The 12,344-nt window shown below is 38.6% G+C and overlaps 1 protein-coding gene across 1 annotated transcript in view; it reads right to left on the bottom strand.

Moving 5' to 3' along the window:
• Window positions 1-12,344, bottom strand: part of LOC145999336 (uncharacterized) — a 45,196-nt gene that overhangs the window by 2,653 nt on the left and 30,199 nt on the right. The window contains exon 2 of the mRNA XM_083136276.1: window positions 656-852. Coding sequence (XP_082992402.1) covers window positions 656-852 — 197 coding nt within the window. The remainder of the gene's footprint in view (window positions 1-655; window positions 853-12,344) is intronic.

Genomic DNA, 12,344 nt, shown 5'->3' on the forward strand with positions numbered 1-12,344 from the left:
TTAAGGTTTGATTTATAGGTAAAATCTTTGTTGCAAATTGAACACTTAAAAGGTATCTCTTTGTTGTGAACCCTCATGTGAATATTAAGGCTAGATTTCCAGGTAAAATCTTTGTTGCAAATCGAGCAATTAAAAGGTTTCTCTTTGGTGTGAATCCTCATATGAATATAAAGGCCTGATTTCCGGGTAAAATCTTTGTTGCAAATTGAACACTTAAAAGATTTTTTCTTAGCGTGAATCCTCACATGCACTCGAAGAGCAGCATTCTGGCCAAAATCTTTGTCACAAATTAAACACTTGAAAGGTCTCTCCTTAGTGTGAATCCTCACATGCACTCGAAGAACTGCTTTTTGGGAAAAAGCTTTGTCACAAATTGAACACTTAAAAGGTTTATCTTTGGTGTGAACCCTCATATGAATATTAAGGTTTGATATCCGGGTAATACCGTTGTTGCAAATTGAGGAATTAAAAGGTTTATCTTTGGTGTGAACCCTTCTTTGTGTGTAAAGGTTAACTTCAGGAATAAATTTTCTCTTGGAAACTGAGCGATTCAAAAACTTCTCCTTTGCAAGGACATTTGAATGAGCAAATAAATTTCCTTTATTGGAGAAAACTTGGTTGAACATCGAAGAGATATGTTGTCTTTTTCTGTTACAGTGCTTGGTATCTTTACTATCTGCCTTAGTTTTGGAGCATTTTGGTGAAGGTTCAGGTTCAAAGTTACCTTCTCTATTGACACATTCTGTAGTGTCCTTTGCTTGTCCTTGTTCACTTAATTTTCCTGAAGGTACAAGTGTAACTGACCTTGAAATATCTTGGCTCTGTCCTTCCATGTTGTTCTTGTTCAGATATCTGGAGGGGAAAAAAAAGAGAATTAGTCACTGAGATTTATATCACTAAGTAGAACAGACTGTCATTAAGAACATACTTGGAAAAATGTAAATATATTATTGGTTCAGCAATATTTTTCGTCAGCTTTTGCCAAATCTGTTAAGGTCAATCAAATATTATTCTCACTTTTGCAGTAATTCACTTTAGTCTGGCCTTATTGATTTCTGCATATCAACAGATTGTACATTATAATTGCATTAGAAAGTGAATGAAGTGAAAATTCCTAGTTGGGTGATGATTGGTGAAATTTCAGGATATGCATGTATGGATTGCTATCACTTATTAAATGGCGCAACTTACATACTTTGAAAGGATAGGTGCATCAAGGGGCAGAAGAGGGGGGTCAGATAACCTAGGTCTTCATCTTGCACAGCAAATTACTTATTTCCACAATTTTATGATGGAGATTTTCTCATCCTTGTGGCATTTTCAAATCAGAGGATTCATTGTTTAGTGGCCGCGGTGGCTCAGTCGGTAACGCGTCTGACTACCATGCTCAAGGTCCCGGGTTCGATCCCCGGCCGGTTCAAATCCGGGAACTTTTCTAACGGTGGAAGCGGCCCCGGCGCCTACCCAGCGTCGAATAACATGGGTACCTGGGGGAAACCCTGGGGGGTAAAGGCGGTCAGGGGCGTGATGCTGATCACATCACCCCCACTCATGACCGGATCAAGAAAGTGTGGGGCGTTACCCCCACACCCCCTATACGCCTTCATGGCGTGGTGCTATGCACAGGGGAACACTTTACCTTTTTTTTACCTTTTGAGGATTCATTGTTTGGAATGGTACAGCAGCATGCATCAATTGTTGGAACTTATGATAACCTGATTCACGATTCGCAAGTATACGTGAATTTCAAGATATACACCCAATGAATGTTATAGTGTTATTTAATAAATGTCTTAATAGTACTGCGAAAAATGAATCAAAGTGTGGAAAAGTGTGGAAACTGACAAAATTAATGGATGGGTTCACCTTCCACATAATTACAGTAAAGTCTTTTGTTCTGAAGTGAAAATGGAACATAACTAAACAAGGGAGTGGTTATCAATAATAGTCGAGAATTATATAAGTTCTTGGGTACCTTGAAAATATGTGACCTAGGCACGACGCAATTCAGATACATGTGGTAAAAGTGAAACTACTTTTAGATGTTCCATGTTCCACTTAAAAATTCTTGCAACTAAGAAAATAAGCATTTCCTAATTAGAATCTTACCTACCTGAAAACATGAAGCACCAATAAGCATTAATTAATTAGGATGATTACAATTTTGTTTATATTGTTCAATGTGCATTATTTAAAATTGATCTACTCAGGAAAAAATTTACTGTGGTAACACATGGTTAAGAAGTGGTACTGGTTTACAGCATAAATGCACAATGCATGAACTTGTAACGCCCCTCGCGGCACGACTACCTGCACACATGCCCTCACGGCACAACATTGCAGTTGCAGTATCTCAGAATAGTACTTGACTGCAACGTACCGGGTTCGACGTTGTGACGAGGAACATTATTCAGTTTTGCCCATGATGTTAGCTCTTTTCTAGCCGGAGATATGATGTTCTTATACACTCAGGGTTCGGGTATATATATATATATATATATATAAAATATATATATATATATATATATATATATATATATATATATATATATATATATATATGATGAAAGTTAGCGTCGACGTAAACAGTTTATTGAACTGGGGTGAAATTAGATATCCGCACAAAACAAAGTCACAATATCTCCTGATAAGATTTCACTGCAGTTTTGTCGTTCTTGAAGTTCCAGGTTCGAATCTCCTCTGCAGAAGTCTTGGAGAGGGAGGACAGGAACCATTCAATTTTTCTCCAGTGGGGAATAAAGGACCTTATTTTTCTTGTATGGCATTGGGTCGCCTCTGTGCTGACTTGGGGACAATAGGGCATTAATTAAACGACTCAAGGAACATTTAAATCTGCTATCCTAGTAAAGAGTAATATCAACAAAGCAACGGAAATTTACTATAAGCTTACAAAGGATAATGCTTAGTTAATCTTTATTTACTTTAATTAATTACTTGAATAATGCTAAGCTGAAGACAGTAATAAAACACTGCTCGTTTTTCCCTTAATGAAAAATTAACTAACGATGAACATCACCCTTCGTATTTTCTACCTGGTAGGCCAAGAAATATTGCTATTGCTCGTATAATCTACCACAGTAGGCCAAAAGATGACGTCATTTCTGCATCGACTGTTGTGAAATGTATAATCTACTAGTAGGCCAAAGAATACGGATACCCTTCGTATAATCTACTAGTAGGCCGTCTCCCAACAGTAAATATGTCCACGAGCTAAACCGTAACCCAATACAATGCGTATAATCTACCTGTAGGCCGCACAAGGAATACGTTTCTGTTCTACAGGCAAGCCACACTGTAGGAGGTTGAGCTTGAAACAATGCGTATATTCTACCCGGTAGGCCGAGAAATATTGCTACCTCTCGTATAATCTACCAGAGTAGGCCACACTGTAAGAAGCCCTCTTGTATCCCTAAGCACCCGTGTGCTTGCAATGCTGGGCTATTTGCGGGAGCAGAGCTCGACCATGAGTCGCCGAAGAGTCAACACAGAACTCCTGGCCGGGGCAGCGTCGCTGCTTATATACAATTCCGAGCGCAGCGCCAGCGACTCTAGTGGATTCTCATGAACTACGAGAGCGCTGCTTAACATTAGTGCCATCTATACATGTTAATAATGAACTATTATAAACAATAACGCTCCCTAGTGAGATATGGTAGAACTACGTTCTCTACCAAGCATAGCAGTGAAACCCTATGCAGAAGCGATAACACAATAGATAAGATTATACAATGCTATTCAACAATGACAATAAAAGGAACAAATGCGTAACTTGGGGCGATCTCGCAGGATCGTTGCAAACTCTTGATTAACAACTAGCATCTAAAAGCAAAAACCTGAAGGTAATTTTGTAGCTTCTTATGGACTATTGTATTTGCATATCAAAACATATATAATTGTAAACATGTTATTGGGAATTAACAAAAAATGAACGAATGGTGCAGAGCAGAAATTAATTATTTGTGTAGTGAATTTTCAATTATTGGTATTGCCATGAATTAATCTGGTGAGTGCATGTTAAAATCATATTGGCCAAACCACATCATCCAAGAGTAGTTACAGTAAATCTGATTAAAGTTGAGTCTTTAAGATTTTCTATGTTTGTCATTATGCTATTGATTAATAAAAATTATTTTTTGATCATTAACACAACCCTAAAGACAAAGCGAATTTTGTAACTGGATTATTCTGGTTATATGTCTTCATTGGGATCGTTTAGGGCCCGATCTATGATCAAAGTTATGTCAACTAGGAAACCCGTTACATGTTGGACCATTTGTTATCTATTGACCATATTGGTTCGTTACTAGACATTTAGCATAAGCCATGTGGTTATTCATCAACAGTCACAGAGACTTCTGGGATGTAAAGATCCCACTGTAAGTCAATGAAATTGTTACTACTCAGAAGTGCCCATGACGGTTCTCTGTTAAAATGCAGAGTTTATTTTTCCAAAACAGAAGTCTGGTTACATTCATTTATTGAAAGGGTCATTCAGGCTCTTCATGGGACATGTTAAAATTTCTTTCAGATTAATAAAATATTGTCTTGTATCAGTGACCAAATGCATCCTGGTCCTTTAACAACACCCATTTCTACAAAAGTTAAGAGTTTTAAATAAATATTCGTATTTTTGTTACATTCTTTCTGGCACCTTTGGCCAACTGCATTGATGAAGTAACACCTATGACATATCACAATTTGAACCCAAAACCTCTTACATAAAATGACTTAGGTTGACCTCACAACATGTTTGTCCAACAAAGCAGACAAAGTAATAAATAGTGGGTATGAAGGAAACTAAACAAGAAAATTACATACATCACTTAATTTATATTAATATTATTCAACACTACAATATGCAATTCGATGTTTTATGAACATAGAAGGATCCGTAAGCATTTATTGTTGTAAGAGGTTTGACACACATACTATTTATTCCATTTACATTCCTCACCTTGTGACGAATTTCAGGATCCTTAAATATTTGCCTTGTAGTATGTTATATTGCAACTCTAAGATACATCACAATTTGGGACTTCCGTCCCTGGCTGCATTTCAATTATCGAACTTCATTTGTTTGCACGTAGTTTTCGCAAACATCCGAGAGCTCTGCCGGTCATGCCTTCCTTCCCAGCAATTGCAAAATGAGCAAACTACTCTGTCCTTACAACTACAGGAAGCAAAATGACTTGCATGTGTCTACAAGGCCGCACACATGCACGACGTCGGAAGCAACGAGCCTGAGATTGGGGGCAACTGCATTGAAACGTTTCTTTGAGTATTGTGTTATACCTATGTGAAATGAACAATGCTGCGAGTTTATATCTACTACGAGTAACAGTTTCAAGATATATGCCGATGTTTTGGTAGATTGCACCACGAGATTTTTGTCATGCCCGCAACATTTGTACGTACATCCTGAAGTATTAGATTGGAGTCCCGATACGAGACAGACAGAGAAGACAAGTACCGAAGGTTTCTGCCATCCACCTCAACTGTCTGAGACGTGGGTTCCAGTGTTGTAAAAGAAGGTGGGATGCTATATGAAGATCTGGCTGCATTCCCACACTCCATCCAAAACTCCAATCACTTCTCTGGATGACAAAAAGGGGCACATTATCAAGAAGGTATGCGCAGCATCTTCGTTTGGCTTCTGTTTCATTGCTTTCTTTTCAGGAACTGGCACGTCTCTATTCTTTTATTTCTCCTAAGATGCTCTATTTTTATAATTTCTGTAACACTCAACTCTTTTCTTGTCAGCAGATATCAGTATTTTTCTGTACATGACAAACATATGTTAAAGATTGTCTAGGCTCTTCAGAAATGAATTACTACAATTCAAATAGCACATTTTTCGCTTCTACTGTCTCTACTTTCAGTACATTCTTGCGTGCATCATCCTTATCTCATGTATCATCGACATATGCATTATAATTATCTTTCATTTTCACTATTCATTTCTCTAACTCATGTGTTATTCTTCGTCTTATACACAAAATTCTCATTTTTATTGCACATTTCCATTTTTCCTCTTCGCAATTTCTTTTTCGTAGGAATACGTAGCATATCATTTACATTAATTGTCTTCTCGCCTTCCTTTCGTTAACGTAGATCATGTCCAGCCTACTTTTCTCAAAATGTTGTTCCACCATTGGCATTACACATCCAGCTTTTTGGTAAGGTTGAGTCGTCAGTGAAACTTATTCCTTGGAGATTCATATTCCCATCAACAGTTCCTATATTACGTTCCCTTTCTATGGCGATGACTTGTCTGACGTCTTCAAGTGAGCTTGTGAGTCTCTTGTCTGAATAATCTTTTGGCCTCTATTTAACTTCTAAACATATAGTTTCTTCTCTGTTTTATCTATATCAGATTCTTTGATTAACTATAATTTCTTCTATTTGCAAATATTTACATATAGATTACTTCTATTTACAGTTTGACGATATTACTACATTTTCATCTGTTTGCCATTATATCTTGTGGGTTTCGGTGATCTTCTTTATGCAATATTTCCGGAATCCTTCTCTCGTCGTTAAAGTAATTCCTCATCAGTTCTATTGCTTTGATTCTTTATTCTTCCAACAGTTCATTTCGTCTTTCCATTTCTTCATTGAACACACTTTCTCGGTATTCTCTTTCGTTCGGTTCATATCTGTTCCTCCATCGCTGATTTCCTCCTCTTCCATATCTTCGGAAATTATTTCGGCCTCTAAAGTTTCTCCAATTTCCTCGATATCTATCATCGTTTCTTTCTCTTTCTTCCACAGAGTCTATGTTTCTTTCATATCTTCCATTGTTTCTTCCTACTTCTCTTCTTTCTGCACTTGGTGTCTGCTTTCTAACTTCTATTCTTCTTACATCAAATTCCTGTCTCCGGAACTTTGGTTTTGAGCACCCTTCTTCTTCTGAATGTTGCCTCTTTCCATAGAATCTTTCTTCCTTATCGTTCCAGGAATTCTGAGTTTATCTCAGCACATCTTCGGTTCTTAGATATTCAATCAAATCATCAACTGCTTTTATCTTAACCGTTGCTATAGCTCTCTGTATTCTTAACGGCAGCCTTCCTTCAGATTTTTGAAATTTCTAAGAGTCTCCCACATATGTTCTTCTAGGCTGTCGACTTTGGACCAATCTACATATCTTCTCTTCAATGCTTCTAGCTGCCTTTCTTCTATATTTTCACTGCAGTAGTAATTTAAGAATTTTCGGCTGAATTCTTTAAAATTTCTGAATTTATGCTGATTCAGTTGATACCATCCTGCTGCCGACTGTTCAAAACATGTCTCTATGACGTTCAAAATCAATGCTTTGAGGATCCTCATAAGTCTGACATTTGTTGTTAGTTCCCTTAAAAACTTTCTGGGACATTTATCAGATATATTCTCGTTGAATTTTGGAAGATGCTGCAATTCTTGTGGCCTAGGTATCCTGGTCTGATAGTTCTCGTCTCTCGGGAATTCATTTTCCAATATGTTCAAGAGCCTTTCATTACTAATTCCCTCTTCGCTACTCTTCCATTTCCTTTTCTTGTGACATCCTGCTATTCTATATCTCTTATGCTTCTCTTCTTCCTCCGTTGTTGTTTCATCGCTTGAACTCTCTTGTCTCATCTCTTTCTTAACATTCGTTTCTTCACTTTCTCAAAACCACGGTTTTGTTTCCTTCTTTGACGAATAGCTTTCCTAACTTCCTCTCTACTTCTTCTTTCTTCTCAATTCTTGACACTGCCCCATTTAATTTTCTGTCTGTTTCCTTTTCCTTCTTATCCGTTTTCATCGTAGCTTCATTCAGTTTGGTTCTATTTTCCATAATTTCGTTTTCCACGATCAAAGTTCTCGTGTCTTTTCTTCTCTCAACCTCGACACTTCTTCCTTTATCCTTCTATTCATCTCTAGACATCTATCATCTATCATCGATTTTGCCTCATCTATCTCCTTCTCAACCAACTTCCTATTTTCTTCACATGCGTTAGCTATTCTTGCATACATTTCTCTACTTTTGCTTCTTCCCTCTTCTATCATATCTGTCAGTTTTTTATTACTCACTCTGAACCTGCTACCAAATTTCTCTTCTAATCTCCTATTATTTTCATCGATCTTTCTAATATTTTCCTCTAGTTTTTCTTTTAATTCTCTGTTGTTCTATTCCACTCTCCTATTGCTTTCTTCTCACTTTTCTTATACTTCTCTGTTACTTTCTTCTACCCTTTGGGTGTTGGCTTCCAGCTGTATTGACATTTTTTGAAACAATTCTAATATATTTATTTCTTCTGTCTTCTTTTGTTTTTCTATCAGCTTTTCTTTTTTGCATTTCTTACATATGTAACCTTCTTCCCTTTCGCTTATTGATATATATTTTTCCTTTCTTATTCCTTCGCACATCCAATGTCTCGTTTCCTTACATGTGGTACAAACAATAATCTTCCTTGTTTCCTTTCTCTCCACAACAAATGAAAGTTTCCCTTTTCTTTCCATCGTCCTTCATTGTAGCTTCTGCATTCTCATTTCCATCATTATCCTATTCTTCAATTTGCAATTATACTTTTTCTCTTCACTGTCTGGTTCCTAATTCTCTAGCCCCAAAAGTTGGTTGCCATTTATTAATGCTACCTTCATTTTGGTGCAAGGTGCATGAATCTTAATCTTAAACCTCAGCTAGAATATCTACAGGGTAGGGTTCTTTGTAGCCAATGAAACCAGACAGGATGCCTTCCAATGGAGACGTTTAAATGAATATATTATACAGGGTAAGTCAAAAGTATCGGGACAGGCCAGTAATAATGAGACCCGTGGAAGGAGGAAAATCACATGTTGCAAGTGGGTATTGGTGCGGAAACTGCATTGAATGGGGGTGTGGATATCATGGCAGTCGTCTTGGATTCCGCCATATTGGATATCACACAATATTTTCAAATGGAAAGAGGTATATATGACACATCAATTTAGGCTAGAATCGTCCCACAAATGACAATCCGAACTCATTTTGGACCTATCGCCATTCTTGAAAGAGATAGGGTGTGCTACGTTTGACTGCAAAAAATTAGATTTGTCTGAAAGAGACGCGTGGACGGAGGACAATCACATGTTGCAAGCGAATATTGGTGCGGAAACTGCAATGAATGGTGGTGTGGCCATCATGGCAGCCATCTTGGATTTCGCCATATTGGATATCACACAATATTTTCAAATGGAAAGGGTTATGCATGACACATCATTTTAGGCTAGAATCATCCCACAAATGACAATCCAAACTCATTTTGGACCTATCGCCATTCGTGGAAGAGATAGGGTGTACTACGTTAGGCTGCAAAAAATGAGATTTGTCTGAAAGAATTGTTTACTGTATTCTTGTGGGTAACTGTACACTGCAAATTACAGAGAGCATGAACAAGAAAACATGACATTGACTTACAGAATGCCTCAAAGCAAGTGCTCACACTGCTTCCCGTCGACTGTCTGACAATACTATATCAACCGATCGTAAAAAGTGCAAGGTGCAAGTTGTAGAATATCCCGAGAAAGTCCTCTTGTATCCTCCACAATGCGATTCTATAGATCATTCAGGGAGTGTGGTTTGGTGCGATACACTTTGTCCTTCATGTGTCCCCATAGGAAGTGCTCCAGGGTTGATAGATCGGGAGATCTTGCAGGCCATTCGATCATACGTCGTCTTCCAATCCATCTTTGTGGAAAGGTTTCATGTAAGTAGTGTGGCAGCGCTCCGTCCCTTTGGAAAAAAACACGATTAAAGTCCCGTCTCGACACTTGGATGACAGGGACAAACTGATCACGAAGCATTTTCAAATACTTCTCACCTGTCAGATTGCCGTCAATGAAGAAAGGGTCAAGAATGATGCCTCTTATCATTCCTACCCAAACATTCAGTTTCTGTGGATACTGGGTATGATGTACCATCATCCAATGCGGGATTTCATCGCTCCAATAGTGTCAATTATGTCGGTTTAACATAAATGTCGCTTCGTCAGAGAATGCAATGTCATTGAGGTGAATACTATCGTTATCGAAATTTCGCATCATACTTCGCAAAATTTAATACGGCGATCAAAGTCATCATTCGTCAGTTCGTACCTAAACTCACTTACTGCGCACTTAAATTCGTTGCACTGAACTCTGGGAAATGTCCAGCATGTTGGCAACGCTGGTTGTCCATATATGCGGATTATCCACAGAAGATTGTAACACATCCAAATAAACTGCCTGGTCGCTACACGATTTCGGCCTAACTGATCGTACACGGTCTTTAACACTTCCACTTGCTGCAAAACGTCGAATGGTTCTTTCGACGGTTGACTTCGAAATTGGGTTACCTTCAGGGAATGTAGCATTAAATATCTGTCTCACCTCGGTGTACGATCGCTTGCGATCTCCATAGCCACGTATCATTAATAACGTAATACGTTCTCATTCACTGAGCTCCATTTTTACCACTGTCACTGACACAAATCTCTTTCCTTTGGCACAACACCCACCAACATGAGCGACATGCAGAACGTTCGCAAGGACGATAACAAATGCAACTGACCTTCGAGGAAGTTGACTACAATCTACAAGGGATGTGTACAGGTAGGGTCCATATCCAGACGAATACTGTTATTGCTGTCCTTTGAAAGGAAAGCAAATACGTACCTCATGCTCTTAATTCGTCAAATAGGATTGTTAGCTACAAAAGAGTATGTTTCTCTGATGTAAGGAAGGACTGTTTAGACTGGCATTCTTTAATTCGGTAACTTGCGATATTATGTTGTTATCAACAAACTATCAAAGCAACCCGGGGAAAGGATTAGAGGGAGGAAAGGAAGAAACGAAGATAAGTAGAAGTCACAGCCTCGAAGTAAGGTACCATCCCGGCATTCACCTGGGGGAACTGAGGAAAACCGATCTCCCGATCTATCACCCCTGGATTACTTTATGGGGGCACATAAGGACAAAGTGTATCGCACCAAAACCACACTCCCTGAATAGTGTTGCCCACGAGACGAGAGTTTGGCCTGAATCGTCTCGTGGAAATGCTGTGAAATGCCGCCTCGTCTCGAAAATATTCGTTTGTTCTCGGAACACATGATCAATCTCGTCTCGTCTCGAATTTTTAAATGCCTGTCCCGTCTCGTCCCGTGGGCAACACTATCCTGAATGATCTACGGAATCGCATTGTGGACGAAACAATAGGACTTTCTCGGGATATGCTACAACGTGCACCTTGCAGTTTTTACAATCGGTTGATATAGTATTGTCAGACAGTCGACGGGAAGCAGTGTGAGCACTTGCTTTGAGGCATTCTGTAAGTCAATTTCATGTTTTCTTGTTCATGCTCTCTGTTTACTTGCAGTGTACAGTTACCCACAAGAATACAGTAAACAATTCTTTCAGACAAATCTCATTTTTTCAGTCAGACGTAGTACACCCTATCAAAAAGGTAAAGTAAAGTTCCCCTGTGCATAGCACCATGCCATGAAGGCGTATAGGGGTACACCCTATCTCTTCCACGAATGGCGATAGGTCCAAAATGAGTTCGGATTGTCATTTGTGGGACGATTCTAGCCTAAATTGATGTGTCATACATACCCCTTTCCATTTGAAAATATTGTGTGATATCCAATATGGCGGAATCCAAGATGGCTGCCATGATATCCACACCCTCATTCAATGCAGTTTCCGCACCAATACCCACTTGCAACATGTGATTTTCCTCCATCCACGGGTCTCGTTATTACTGGCTTGTCCCGATACTATTGACTAACCCTGTATAAACAAGGATAAATGGAAATAGAATATTTCCATAGAATATTTCCATGATGAGCTACTTTTCTCTATAATTCTCATCTACAGTCAAGTTTTATCTCAATATGTTATTTATTATTTCTCTTCTTCAATTTGTATATTCTTCTATCTGGACTTCCTTCTTAATGGACAGGTCAGAACTTCCTCCTGGATTTCCTACGTGAGCTTCCTTCTTAATGGACAGATCTGGATTTGAGTAGTGTAATTGATGATATTATAAGGGCGATAAAGTATGAACCCCCTCAGGCAGATTTGGCTACACTTAAAACAAGCTCAACATGCCCATATGAGCATTTTGCTCAAGTGTGGAACCCCGTCTAATCCAAGATTTTTGTAAAAATGCCCTCGGGAATTTCCTGTGAAAGTATGACCCCCCTCAGATTGATTTGCCTACACTTATAAAAGGCACTTCTGTGAGATTGTTGTCCATAAACCTGTCAAAAATATGCCCCTCTTGATATTTTTTTTGGCCACACCTAAAACTACGCCAAACGTATTAACACACACACACCCATATACAC

The sequence above is a fragment of the Lepisma saccharinum genome, chromosome 15, assembly GCF_977018435.1.
Source record: "Lepisma saccharinum chromosome 15, izLepSacc3.1, whole genome shotgun sequence".
Lineage (NCBI taxonomy): Eukaryota > Metazoa > Arthropoda > Insecta > Zygentoma > Lepismatidae > Lepisma > Lepisma saccharinum.